This window comes from Dermacentor variabilis, chromosome 9 (genome assembly GCF_050947875.1).
Source record: "Dermacentor variabilis isolate Ectoservices chromosome 9, ASM5094787v1, whole genome shotgun sequence".
Lineage (NCBI taxonomy): Eukaryota > Metazoa > Arthropoda > Arachnida > Ixodida > Ixodidae > Dermacentor > Dermacentor variabilis.
This window is the reverse complement of record NC_134576.1, coordinates 52456969-52471598: the sequence shown is the minus strand read 5'-3', so window position 1 is coordinate 52471598 and position 14630 is coordinate 52456969. Positions and strand designations below refer to the sequence as shown.

General features: G+C 43.9%; 2 protein-coding genes across 3 annotated transcripts in view; one reads left to right on the top strand and one right to left on the bottom strand.

Annotated features, from left to right (window-relative positions):
• The window catches only part of LOC142592691 (D-amino-acid oxidase-like), a 43673-nt gene extending 40101 nt beyond the window's left edge, over positions 1 to 3572 (bottom strand). Inside the window, exon 1 of one of the 2 annotated variants that reach the window (XM_075704260.1) lies at positions 3304 to 3572. In XM_075704260.1, the coding sequence (XP_075560375.1) occupies positions 3304 to 3381 (78 nt within the window). In that variant the 5' untranslated portion in view covers positions 3382 to 3572. The remainder of the gene's footprint in view (positions 1 to 3303) is intronic. The other variant, XM_075704261.1, reaches the window with a different exon arrangement.
• Positions 3573 to 8520: 4948 nt separating this feature from the next.
• ave (sterile alpha motif domain-containing protein aveugle) overlaps positions 8521 to 14630 on the top strand; it is a 34755-nt gene continuing 28645 nt past the window's right edge. Inside the window, exons 1-2 of the mRNA XM_075704259.1 lie at positions 8521 to 8622; positions 8708 to 8776. Coding sequence (XP_075560374.1) covers positions 8749 to 8776 — 28 coding nt within the window. The 5' untranslated portion in view covers positions 8521 to 8622; positions 8708 to 8748. The remainder of the gene's footprint in view (positions 8623 to 8707; positions 8777 to 14630) is intronic.

Here is a 14630-nt window from a genome sequence, read left to right as displayed (position 1 = left end):
CTGGCAATATGGCTATAGGGCTTGCGGTAGTACATTGGTTTACGATGGTGCAGGGTCCCTCTAACGGTGATTGTATCGCCCACGTTAAAAAGTATTGCTGTAATGGTGGATCACATTCCGTTGACTATTCAAAGTTCCCAGCTCGAGTGCTCGAAACGCAGATGTTAGAAATAATTAACAAAAAGAGCTAGGTTGCCACTGTTAAGGAGAAAGCTCGCGGGTAAGCTGACGTTACAGCACATTCTTTCATTTTCACTCAACCTTCTTTCACCGACGCAACTATTTCGCAGGCAATGGACGCTGCAGTTGAAAAAGCAATGGCAGACGCAATGGAGCGATTAGTAGTCACCATATCTGATTGCATACCTCAAGTGGTCAGAATCCATATAGCTAATCTTCTGCAGTAATACCAGTACTGGCTCCTGACAACTCTACACTGCCGCCTAATACAGAAGTTAAATATATAAATAACGAAATAACGTGTTTTCCTCTTAAAACAGCCACGAGGCTTCTGTGCCTTCTTCGAACCCTGACAACAGCATATGCTACAGTTGCACATTTTCCACAGACGTTGAGCTCGATGCAAGAGCACAGAAACGCAGCCGTTCCCCATTGAACCGAGGTTTTTCTACGTCCCTTCGGAATAAGTCCAACAAGTATCCGCCCAGCAAAGGTCTCCAGGAGAACATTTTTGAGAAGTTTGTTTCTACTACTATACTATCCTCAAGATAGTATAGTTGAGAGTATTGCAGTGGAACTGTCGTTCGATATTTGCTGCTTATACGGATTCACATTGCCTTACAGTTCAATTAATTCCTGATATAATCTATTACAAGAAACTTGGCTTACCCCAGATACGAATTTTTATTTCAAAAATTATCATTCATTCTGATTAGGTCGATCATCGAGAGGAGGTGGTTTATTCACACTGATGTCATGCAGAATTTGCCATAGGCCAAAGATCGTTCTGAAGCTCCTGTCCCCCGAATTTGAAATACTACTCTTTCAGCCTGTCGGATACTTCTCATGGCCAATGCATATTCTCTTTCAGGTGTTCCTGACTCTAGCCCTTTGGATACCATAATTACTACTTGCGGAAAGGATATTTTCTAGCGGGGGACATTAACTCCCATAATATTACATTGGGTTTAAATACAGACCAAAGTGGCATTCGCTTGTGGGAGCTGTCCCAGGACAACAATATTACATATGCATATTCAGGACGAGCTACTTTTCTCAGAGGTCGGCCTGCTTCTGCCCTATACTTAACTTGTGCAAGCTCAAGCATCATCCTGTCTGCCTGGTCGATTGCTGATTATGCCACATCTAGGGTGCTGAAAATCAGTGTTACATAATACACATGATTTGGCATGTTCTTCTTGAACACAAATTTTTAAGTCTTGCAGCCGTGGTGTATGTCGAAGGTTTTAGGATCCTCGGCACCGGGCCTTTAAGAGGTACCGCCGCTGGTGCGTCTGCTGACTCGCTCAATGTGAGCCCCATGTGCCCTGATACCCATACCAAACGGATGAGGCGTAAGGATAGATGAATAAGGTTCTCGGAGAATGGTAGATGAACTTCGCACTGATAGAGCAGAACAGACAGGAACAGCGTGAGCACACCGCCAGCCAAAACAGTTGTTGTCTTTGTCAATGTGCAAAGCACTCGTCACAGTACGTCATTACTCACTTAATTGAGGAAATGCAATTGTCTGTGCGTAGAAAAAAAATTTCGCTGCAATAGGGCTTGTCTCTAACCAACGGCAGCCGTCATACTAGTGTCCGTTAAGAAGTCGACAGAGCAAGTTTCGCTATATCGTCCTTGTGTGTCACCCTTTGTCGTGGCTCTCAAGCTCTGATCCCCACGCCCTGTTTGGTTGTTGTATGCCGACAGTGTAGCCGACGTCGGCTTGCACATTCTCTTAATCGCCTTGAGGTGCGTATGTTTGGCATCTTCTTGCGGATTCACTTTTCATCGCGGCGTTTCGACGTAATTATTGTTCCACTTCAGAAGCATCACATTTGAAATTCGTCGTTTGCATTGTTATAAGTTCGCGCTCTCGCAGGTAATTACGACCGGTTCGGCATCAATTCGTGCCATGAACTGAAATCGAAGCTCTTTGCTTACTTCCTCGAGCAGAACTGTTTGCACCGTGCTTGCAGAACATAACCGAGGAACGCCATTAATACGTTCACAACGGCATTTATACTTGGTGATTCGACATCTCTGCGTTTCTTCTAATTATTCTTCCTCTCTCTCTCGCTCTCGCTCTCTGTGTCGAGTGATTTATATAAGTTGGTCATTTTTTTATTTAAGCGCATTATCATGCACATTCTCCGGGCAGTTTCACGCATCCACTCTGTTTGATTGAACAGAGAAGACAAACCAACGAACTAGAGTCAGCGTGTTTAGGTGAGCGAGAAACAAGTTTCCTCATAATCAGCTGTACTAAACATCGCTTTCTTTGCTTCGAAGTCAACCACTGAAATTTTACTCTTTGACATTTCCTCAAATGCTTGCTTCAGAGTTAGACATGCGATCGTTATTCGTACGTTCGGCATATAAGCGGCATAGCCGTTGAAGAAAAAGATATTGGGTCTGTTGACCTCAGCCTCAATCCTCGATTAAGAGAGAGAGGAAGAAAGAGTAGGGTGATAGTAACGCTGCGCCAATTGGTGCCGCTTTTTTTGTAAAACGTTATATACATGCAAAGACAGGGGCTGACTTCAAGAATATGCACAGGCAACACAGGCTGTTGTTGAACTCTCACCTTCAGAAACAAGACGTCTGTCTCTGTAAGTACGACTCAGTCACGCGCGAATGTAGGCACGCCAGATTCGCGTATTAGCTTCATGCAACTAGCTTCACGCCAGCAATTGCAAATGACACGTACGTAGTCTCTTAGTTGACCGCTTCGGCTTTTCAATGCTGGCAGTGGTGAAACGGCGGCTATATTTGCGGTGGAACGCAGTGGTTAGACGCGTAGCTTAATTCGTAACATGCGTTAGAAACAACACGTAAACAACAATGACATGTCACATCACTGCTTACCGGTCCTTTGTTATACGCTACGAAACAACGGTCATCATTTCACGTACTTCTCCTGAAGAGTCGCGCTATCTGTAGTTGGAAAACAACGCTTGTTCTCGGTTTTTTGTTTGCTTTTCGTTGCGCCGATGCCGGCGCGTCGAGAACTCAAGAAACACTTGCCCTCGGCATTGTTAAAGCACTATAGCTGCATTAGTGTGCAAGAACCACACATAGGTAATGGCACCTTGCAAGGCCGCATGCATGCATGCATACCTGTCTCGAAGTGCTTTGCTGGAATAAGGCCTCCTCGTCTCGTCCCCGGGAACCAGGCCTCGCGCTGCGTAGATGCATGCAAACGAAATAACTCGACGCGCAGAACGGCGCGGCTCGGTCGTTGGCGGCGTCCCAACAGAAGAGTTGCTGTCTGAGAGAATGAAGAGCCAAGCGGGTGCCCACTGTTTGGTGTGAAAGAAGACAGTGTTGGCCTCCCGCGGAAAGATAGCTATACGATCGCCCGATACAGCGGAGCTTGCAAGCTTTTTTGCTCGCCCTCTTATCACCGGCCCGCCATGCCTGTTGAACGCTCTCTTTTTTTCCTCTACCGTTTTGTTACTTTCACTGCCTGGCACCTCTCTCTCTCTCTCTCTGTAGGGCTCGTCATTTGAAGCTCTCTCTCTGTCTCGCTATCTCGACCTACGTCACCAATGTCTCTTATTCTCTCCTCGACTCTTTTTTTTTTTCGATCTCTCGCCCTATCTCTGCACACGTCCACGCAGCGATCATGTCCGTACAGACTGGAGAGCTAGACGTTGGAATTTGGCACCGTAGCTTGCAGTAAACAACAGATGCGGGGAGGAGATGACGGAGTGAGCCGAGCGTCGAAAAGAGCTCCTCAATGTGCAGAGCAAGAAAAGTTCAAGGCCCTACGCCGAAAACCTATCGGGAGAAGTTAGCCGTTATTCGCTAGTGAAAAGAGAGACAATTATAGTCTGCGATGATAAAGCCTGTCGCCTAAGTGTGACATTGCGTACAGGCAGTCACAAAAGTATACGGCCCACAGGATCTCAGAAAACGTTCAGTTTCCGAGCAGCCTGTAACCGTAGTCAGTAAAACCGAACATCACAATGCTGTTCAGATATACTGGTAGATGCTGTAAATGCGAAAACTAGCTAGGCTGCGTTGTGAGGCTGCGCACATATTCAGCTTTTTCTCATATCTGGTGTTCCGTAAAATTTTTTGGTTGACTGTACTCCACTATTCTTTCTTTCGTTTTTTTTTTTCTTTTTTGTTTCATCTACACCACTCATTGCGGCTTATCTTACGAGTCATCAGGCGAGAGTGATACATTGTCGAAATAAAACAAGCACTCCTCTGAGGTTTTGAAGTAAATAAAGTATATAATGGCGTTTCGGAACCGCTACGGTTCCCCTGTTCACAATGAAGATAAGAACGAGATGGGGGGGGGGTGATAATTTATGCGTTAGGTGGCGTAGAGTGCGGGAGATTACCCCGCGTCCGGTTAATCGAATGTTTTGTCGATTGAGTGTGAAAATGTTCTAAGAGCAGCCGTGAAGGTATATGCGCTTCTCTCTCGCGATTTCACTCGTAGCATCTCGATCAATGATGCGGTAAGCAGTATTCACGTGATGATCCGCCAAGGCGTTCGAGCTTGCATTGCCTTTTTACAGCGAAGCTGTCTATGGCTAAGATCCCGGGATTTCTTCCTGGTGTAACCTCTACAGGAAGCTATCATCATCTATGGCTCATAACCGCGTAAGACGGAAGCTACAAGCACTCAGCCAAGGGAAGCGAACAGTGCATACATTCCTTGGAATCACACATAGAACATACAGAACGGCACACGTTTCAATAAAGAACAAGCTCGAAACAAGCATCCGAACCGAACCACATAATTGATGATAAGGCCTCCTGCGCCCACATGCAATGCGAAGCGCCATAGCGCTCCCCGCATACGTTTCCCCGTAAAGATTTGTCGCGCAAGCAGCCGCGGCGACGGCAGCTTGACTGCAGCATGCGTAGCAGGGAGTGACGTAACTACACTTTCGTACGTAAAAGAAAAACCCACCTAGCAACTGATTTCTGTGGTGACAGTGCTATGGGAAGGCCACGCCCAGTGGGCTCCTGAAGAGTGGCGTACATACGAGGCGCGGCGAATTTCTCTTCTCTCTGCACAACTCTTTGTAAGTGCACGAACTAGCGGCGCAAGCCAAGTCGCAGGCCATCGAGACGTCTTAGGGTAATAATTAGGTAAATTGCACGTGATTGCCGCCATGCGAATAATTTCGACGTATACGTCGCATTGGTTAAGTGCATCTGAATGTTACCACGTTAATAATTTCAACCTACGTCGCAAGGGTAGTAATCGTTCTAGTTGTCGTTTACAGCTTCGCTGTCCAACCGCCTACACAGCGTGCATTGGAGACCAGTTTCTTTTTTTACATCGTCCTGGTGATGAAAAATCCTTCTATTACAGCGAAGCTGCTAAGGGCAAGTTCCCTTAAGGCTAGTTAAGCGCTAGTTGTCAAGGGCTAGTGAGGTTCGTGTCCGTTTGTGAGGCCAAAATCCGGAAGATAGTTCAATGCAGGCCGACCCGCCGTGGAGGTGCAGTTCGCCATTAAGGGGCCCACATACACAGCTTCGCTTTGTCATGCTTCTTCACAGAGTGGAAGTACACTGAGTTTTTTTATTTTAATTATTTATTGCATACAAAAGTGAAATGCACAGTTACCAGGAAGCGCTTGCTTTCAATCTATGCACATGATCCCCTGGCTCAACCTAAGTATGACAATAAATGTATAGAAGAATAGGCGTGCTAACCGCTTGTCATGCAGGATATAAGCAATGAAATACATACATACATACATACATACATACATACATACATACATACATACATACATACATACATACATACATACATACATACATACATACATACATACATACATACATACATACATACATACATACATACATACATACATACATACATACATACATACATACATACATACATACATACATACATACATACATACATACATACATACAGTCGAGCAAAAGCGCTCTACACAACGCTGCCGAAGACCCGACCGACCGAGGTAGACGACGCATGCGGCGCCAGGGTCAAAAAAAACGTGTTTTGGTTTTGCGTTACAGCATAGAATTACAGACACAACAACTCAGGGACAAGGGCTGACCTGAAACTGACTTGGTTATTGCCTAGACAGACGGCGTATATGCCGGGTGTCCCAGCTAATATGAACCAAGCTCTTAGATAATATTTATCACACTGTACACAAAAAACAAAGCACTTATTGTTCGGAGTCCAGTTGAAAAGTTAACCAGCAGCTTTTTTTCTTGTTTTTTTTTTATTTGAGGGCAGTGGCACTGAATCATCATCAGTAGAAGCAGCAGCCTATTTTTATGTCAACTGCAAGATGAAGGCCTCTCCCAGTGATCTGCAATTATCTCTGTCTTGCGCTAGCTCGTAATAGCAATGTCCAACAGCCTGTCAAGAGAGCAATAATTCATGATCGCCAGACAGCCTCTAGAGTCTGTGCAGAAGTGCGTTTATCTAAGTTAATTTCTCGCAGGGGACCTTTGTCACGAAAGTGTCGTTATTTCTTCAGTTCTCTATCTCCTCGCTTCCTTTTATAAATATACGCGCCTATTAAGCATTGCTTCTTTAATAATGGGCCGCATATCTTACGTGCCGCCCCTTTTCGCGTAAACGGAAGAGAACGAGATCTTTGGTACATCCAGAGCATGTTGAGCTATGTGCGTTCGTGACTGTTTTGTGTGTGTGTGTGTGTGTGTGTGTGTGCGTGTGCGTGTGTGTGTGTGTGTGTGTGTGTGTGTGTGTGTGTGTGTGTGTGTGTGTGTGTGTGTGTGTGTGTGTGTGTGTGTGTGTGTGTGTGTGTGTGTGTGTGTGTGTGTGTGTGTGTGTGTGTGTGTGTGTGTGTGTGTGTGTGTGTGTGTGTGTGTGTGTGTGTGTGTGTGTGTGTGTGTGATTAAATTGTTGGCCGGAGAAGGTGACCGCTGGCAGAGTCGAAACCACGGTGGCCACACATCCGGGCTGCGTGAAGCTGACTGCGTCCATGGCTGTTGTTTTGTGTGTTATTAAACTGCTACCCAGTGAAGGCGACCGCTCGCAAACTGTGAACCACGGCGGGAGCAAGCTCTGACGACTCCGTGAAGCCGCCTTCTTCCGCAGCTACTGTTCTGTGTGTGATTAACTTGACTGCTGGTGAAGGTGACCGCCAGTGGAGTCTGAACCACGGCGAGAACCAGTGTGCGCGTGTATGATAGATGTGTGCGTCTGTATGTGAACGCCGACGCCTACGAGAGGTTTACGAAAACGAGCCGATCAGACACTTCACCAGTCTGCTCCGGGGACTCCAATAAGCCACCCACGTCACGTCACGGCACCGAACACCGCCGGCCGCCGTGGAAGCCAGCCGCCGACGTCGAGGCGCCCACTTGCGCTGACTTTCAACAACCGCTCTGTTAACACCAGGATGGAAAACCAAAAAGCCCAAGCTGCTATTCCTGAGAGTCACTTACGGGCCGCTTAGGTGTGGACGCACTGTCAACGCGCCCGGTTTACTGTACATCACTTTTGATTCTGTATTATGTAATATTTTATTTCCCGATTGTACGGCTGCTCTACTACTGTACCCGCCTGTTTGTATGAGAGATTAAACCGGATATTACTTCCTTCTGGCGCCCTCTCCATCCTCACCATGTACATCATAAACAGCAGTGGGGATAAAGGGCACCGCTGCCTCAGTCCCTTATTTGTATCGACTTTCTCCTCGCCCCTCATCCCTTCCCATTCAACGCAAACGGTATTTTCTAGGTAAATCTCTCTTAAAAGCTGTAGACAATCGTAACCTAGGCCTTCCCCTTCCAAAATATCCCACGTGTTGCGGTCTACGTTGTCATACGCTCCTGTAATGTCTAAAAAGGCCACATATAACGGTCTGCTTTCTACTTTTGATGTTTAAATACACTGAGTAAGAACAAATAAGTTATCATCCAAACGCCTCGTCTGAAGCCATTCTGAAGTTCTCCCAAAACGCCATATTACTCTCTGCCCATGCTTGCACCTTTAATTGGATTGCCTGCATTGCTAACCTGCATATTACCGATGTAATTCTCAACGGTCTATACGAATGAACTCTATCTTTCTTCCCCTTACCTTTATAAATTGAATTCATTCTACTTTGTCGCCAACTGTCTGGTATTCGTCTTTTTAAAGTTTTTTCAACTGCTTTCACCAGGAGCTGACCAGAGTCGGCTGTGTTCGTGCCTGCGCTCATAAACAAAACTTGTTTCCGCCTCGCAACAATATTTACCAGCTGGAATTGAATATATCTCACACAAAGTGCACGGCGAAAGGCGCTACCAAAGATCGAACTAGACCATGTTCAAAAAGGGCGCTCCCAGCGTCAAAATAACGTGAATGCTCTCGTCTCCCGTCACAATAGCTTCGGCTCCCATTTGTTTACAAGCTGACAGTCCTCGGCCGCTTGTTGCTGTGCCGCTTTGTCGTGACTTTTCGTCACGGTAAGTGGGTCAAAATTTCAATGCCGTCATCACCAGCGTGTGTGCTAATAGTTGTGCTTAGCCAACCTGCTTGTCATCTTTGCAGCGAACCTCCATATGCTCGAGTAGCTTCGCCGGGAGGGAGTCATGGCGAAACATCGGCAGCCCGAGCCGAGTAAGTACGCCGTGTCAATTGTGTTTGAAGGCTTGTAAGTGTGCATGGTTGGAGACAACACGTATAACCAATGTTCGCACTTAGCTTTAGTTGCCACCATCGCCATTCTTAGCGATAAACTTGTTGAGTCGGTTCTGCAAATAATGGTTACCGATTATAGGGCATCATAAAACTGGCGGAGTCGGCAATAATACACAAGATGGTTGTGTTTCCTTGGCTTCGGCGACTAGCCGTCAAGGATAACGTTACACATTTCCGCTGTTGCTGAAAGTACAACGCCTAGCTTAAGCAGAGTGATTAATATCGATCTCTATCCAAGAATCGCCCACTTTAGCTGTAGTTAGGGCTGTTTGTGCCCTCGTCTGACCTACGTGTCAACAGGCAGTGATGACAACTTGTAACTTAATTGTACTTCAAACGAAGCGCGATCTTTGTTTTGCTTTGCGTGGAGACCGCACAGGCCAGCAGTTGTTGCCGTACGTGGTACTTCTGTGGGAGGCCTCTGTCTCTTCCCTAATACAGTTGACTTGCTTTTCGCTAAACATTCTACCACTAAAAGTCGGATTTCAGCAGATTTTCAAGCGCCCGCCGCACTTTCTTTCATGTTTTTTTTAATGTTTTATTAATTGAAGACGTGGCAGTGAAAACTTCGTGTCCTAGACATTTCTCAAAGTGTGATGATTCTGTGAGAAGTGCTTCACAAAAACTGGCCGACGAAAAGCCACGATTGCCTTTCCCCCTTTTCCACACCACTTCCTTTTTTATCTTCTTCTTCATGTTCTTTTACTTACTCAGAGACCGAAATTTGTGCTCTTCACCCTGGCATCAGCTGTAAAAAAACTTTGTCATCAGACCCTTCACTACTACTGAAAAACGATCCTGTGGGAGGCTTCTCATTGTTTTACTAGACGCCGACAAGGCTGCAGGACAGAAATACAGTAATTATTTTGAGGTCTTAGAGCGTAGGGTTCCTCTGAGGCAAGAGACATGCATGTAAAAAAAAAGGCCAGGGGATTTGGGGGTGCGCTGCTATGCATATTATGGAAAAGCTCACAGTGTGCGTCAATGGTGTAGCAGACCATCACAGTCAATGCTGACCAGCACAGTCAAAATTCACTACTTTGATGGATGTTCATCTGTGGAAAGCATAGTAAATTACATTTTGGTATTGTTATTGTCACTAACATAAGCTCATATCACTGGTATTTGTTAGGATCGCAACAATCGTGCCTGCACGCTCATTTGTGTGCATCGTGCCACGAGAAGTGACGTTTCATCTGCCTAAACCAGCACTAATGACAGTGTTCATGACACCACTTTCAGCAATTTGTCGGCATTATGCAGATTTCTGGAAGCATTTCATGACCTATGTTTTCGGTGCAAAGGAAGCAGCTGTTTGTGCGGAACAACTGGCTTTTCTTTAGGGCTGTAGGCAGGCATTGTGCACACAGAATGGTTCACCTTAACATAGGTCACAGGCACCTCGTTTTGCAATCTGTGAAACATTTCCTCAAGACCCTTTACTGTAACGTGTGCTTATACATGCAGCTGCAAAGTTTTGTGATGTGACAAGTGCTTTCTTTCACCACGCTGAAGAAATGCCTCCCAAGAGCTGGTGTATTACATGTTTCTAATTTGTTGCAGTGCTTATGTTTATTTTCCTCATGGCAGCAGGGCAGTTCAGATGTTCACTGAGACGTCAGGCATTTACAATGCCCACAGCCTTTTATTTTCTACCTCTAGTTGTCTGTATTGTTCTTATTACCACGAACTGCTACTATTACTCTTGGGTCACATCTCCTATTTTGAGGTGAGTCCTATTGGCCACAAAATCAAGTGGAGTCGCCACCTGGCAGACACTGGCCGATCCACGATAGTGTCAATGACGCATTGCATCATCTGCTAGCTGCTACTTGTTTACACGTGTAGCGCACATATTCTTTAACGTCTGTTCATTTCGTGGTTGCAGTGCCGTCCTGAATGGTGGTATGCATTTTTTTGGTGATGTAGGGACTTGCCTGGCTTTGAGCAGTAGCCTTTGCGCTGCAATAAAATCATTGACTGTGCATGTTGTGCCCAGGATGTGGGATCGTTGCACCCTCAATTCATCACTAGCATTCAAATGTTATAGTCTCATTGCGATTCAAGCACTTCCAAAAAACATTTGGCAGTGTTTTAAACAAATGAAGTGGCCGTTACGGTACCTAAACACTGATTGTAGCGATTGCTTCATTGTGTTGATCATTCCGCAATCTTTAAGATACCATGAAACGTCAACGAGTTGGCATAAGATCACTCAGCAGTAGGGAAGAAAATCAGAAGTCCTCATATGATGCCGCAGGATGCAACTGATCTTGGGCGCATGACTTGAAATTGCATGACTTTGGTTGTGACTGTGGTCAGTGGTTATGCGACCATCCTTAGCTGTTTCTGAGGTGCCCTTGTTATATGTGGATATCCCACTGTGCATAAATAATTTTGCCTTGCAAGTTAATTTTCGTAGTTTGATACTTTATATCTGCTACGAAAGGGAAGCGCAAATGCAGTATCACAAAAGCAGCATGTGTAACATTGCAGTCGCTGGACATGGAAAGCCATAAAACAGAGTTGCTGGGGGCTAATATAGTGCACTCTTTAGCATGGTGTTGCTAGCTTGACAGAAGGTAGCGACCCATTATTTTGACAAATAAAGAAAGCACTGCAATAATTGAAAAGGTGGCAGTGCAAAACAAAAAACACAGATGGAGACGAGACGAAAAGGATGAGCACAATATGCACCAATGTAGTATGTTACTACAAGGACAATATGTACCAACATGCCCAATTTGCCACATTAAGCAATGCAATAAGGTTGGCTCTTAAAATAACTTAAAATTATTCATGCCATTCTCATGCATGTAATCCAGCAAGAACATCCTTGTAGTAAAATGCCAAGTTTTTTACTGTTACTGGAAAAATAGAAAAAAGGCAAATAAAAAACGCCTGTGAAGCAACACGTCACTCCTTCCACTGTGCTGTCACTCATAGTGCCATACCTTGTTTAACTAAAATTAGTAACTATCTCGTATTTGGTAGAGATTCGAAAAAGGAAGTAGAAGGTAGTTAACTAAGCCCACGAGCAATAAAGTAGAACCACAATAACCACCTACTTTAACTTCACTGTACAGAAGTACTGGCATTTTTATGATCATTGCGAATATAGCAGAAATTTGAGTTGCACGACATCTGCACTAACAGAATAGGCTGAACGTAAGCCTAACACCAACCAAATGCACCATGCATGTACAGAAACTGCATTTTGCACTCTTTTGATGAACAGCAGGAATTTCCCATGCATTTCGTGCAAGAATGTGGCAACAGTGGCAATATATCAGCAGTTCACTGCAGTCAGCACACTTCATTAACAAACAATCGGCCGAAATCTCTCACAGCTATGTGCACAGCTATGTGAACTTCAATTTCAACCGCCCATCCGCACTAACGCGGCAACGGTGCTGCCGCCTCTCACAGCCAATATGTGTCACCATCAGTTGAAGGGACAGTCGGGTCCAACGCTAAATCAGTATATTGAAGTATTCAAGGCATTGGTTTCGTTCATTTTGGCAGAATAAAATTTGTTGCTACCAGAGAACATTAAGGCTATGATTGCTGTTATTGAATTCTGCACCTAAACCACTGTGCTCGTGTGCTATTGTCATGTCATTGATTTCAAGTAGAAGTAGGTAAGTGTAAACATTTTCGTATATGAACTGAATGCTAATATGAATTATCGAATATCATATGAAATATTGAAAAGTGAAATGCAGCCGCTTATATTTATGGCAGAAATATTTATTTCGACATAGTTAGCTACTACACTTGTACGGACTTGCATAGAAAAAAGAGCCTGTTATCACGGACAATCAAGATAAGCTTTAAGTGCAATATCACACCAAAAGCCTTTCAATGTTTTTAGAGTGCCGAAAATTAATTGCCTCTGTACGACTAGCTTTTTATATATATCGTTGTTAAAAAAATAAAAGTTTAGAAGTTGTGATAAAAGAAAAGAAGCTGCTGGAAGACTTATGTGCTGTAAAAACATCTAGAAAGCCCCGTTGCAAGGAAAACATTACTGGTTGTAGCGGCAAAAATTAATTACGGACTACAAGGAAAGACCAAACCTCACCCAAGTTTATTCTTTGGCTGCTCTAAAAAGTGATAGAATACTTGGTTATTAATAAACTGTTCAGCTAGTCCCAAGGAAAGTCTATCAAAATTCATTACATCGTGACGACCTAGTGCTGAAACCTAAGGTGACAGCATCACCAATCTTTCAGATTTGCATCATCTCTAGCTTACCCAAGTGCTAGTAGGGGGGCACCGTAGAGAATACGTGTTTTTTTTTTTTTTAGCTACATTAGTGCATTGCTGTTCTAGGATACCAAAATAAGACACTCTTACTATAGAGACGGCGCAGCAAGCCAGGAAAAATGCTAAAATGAAAGACAGCTGGTGGCACCACCTTGGAAGTTCTCATGCCTGCTTGACATGACATCAAGGATTTCAACGCCACCTGCTCGTGTCTAAATGGGTTTCTTTTTTTTTTTTTCTTTTTTTTTTTTAGTAAAGATGGACTACAATTGTATTCTGAAACAGTCAGAGACTGGGTTTAGCAAGCTTTTGAGAACCTGTATGGAACCGCAACAGCCCAAATATGAAAGAAAAATAAAACTTGCGATCCGTGATGTCACAGTGGTGTACCGGTGCAGAGGTTTCAGCTTCAAATTTAAGAAATAGAACTTTAACCTTTGTATTTTTTTCTAGTAATTAGCCTAATAACACAAAATTAACAGATAGAATTTTGAAAGGATACTTTATCAGTGGGCACTGATTTAGGGTTACTGTTTACTGTTTCTTACACCAAACAGAAAATCAAGTTGAGCTGTATTTTAAGTAATGCTTCTAAATCACCCAAAAGATCACTCTTAACTTGAGGAGAACCTTGATAAGGTCATAAAACAAGCAAAGTCTTAAGACAGGTCGCGATATCACCTTGAAGTTTCTGCATCATCTTGCCACGATGTCATGGGTTTTGACCATGTCTACTCTGGCCAAGTTTGTTATCTGTAAAGATGGTCTATACTGTATTCTGAAGATTCCAAATACTTAGAAATTTTCATTACACTTACCAGCCATAACTGCCAAATGCGACAAAATACTTTGGGTTTCAAAGAACTGTTTGTTGGTCTAGTTCATATTTAGTGAAGGACATACTTTGCCATGAAATGAAAGATACACACAAAGGGAAAAAAACTTTGGGTTGATTCCAAGAGTGCCAAAAAAGACACTTGCTTCTTAAGTTCCAGTTCGCTTAGATACCTTGATCATACTTAACACGTAAAATATTTCTGGCATGCCAATGAACAATATAATACATGTCGCTCTGTGGCTGTTCGCTGTGATGTTCATTTGTGATCGCTGGTAAAAGTTTGACATTGTCAGCAGACATGAAGTTAAAATGTTGTTCATGCTGTCCATGATCATTGGTAAAAATTTTTAACAACAAACCCAGAATGGAACCTTCAGACACTCCAGATATTGATTCATAAGGTGCAGAACACTTCATAGGCTAACACCATATGACAGAGGACTTTGCACAGATAGGCAGTGTCGAACTAGGTCGAACACCTTTGAATGGTCACAATACGTCGAATTTCTTTGCTAATGACTTGCGAAGGAAAGGCTAAATTTGCACACATAGGCACAAGATTCATTTCAAATGACCTTTCACAAAGAAGGCCATGCTGGCAGCTGCTTATTTTGCATTTAAAAACAAAAATAACATAACTGTTTCAAAAACTCGAGTCAAAGAAGG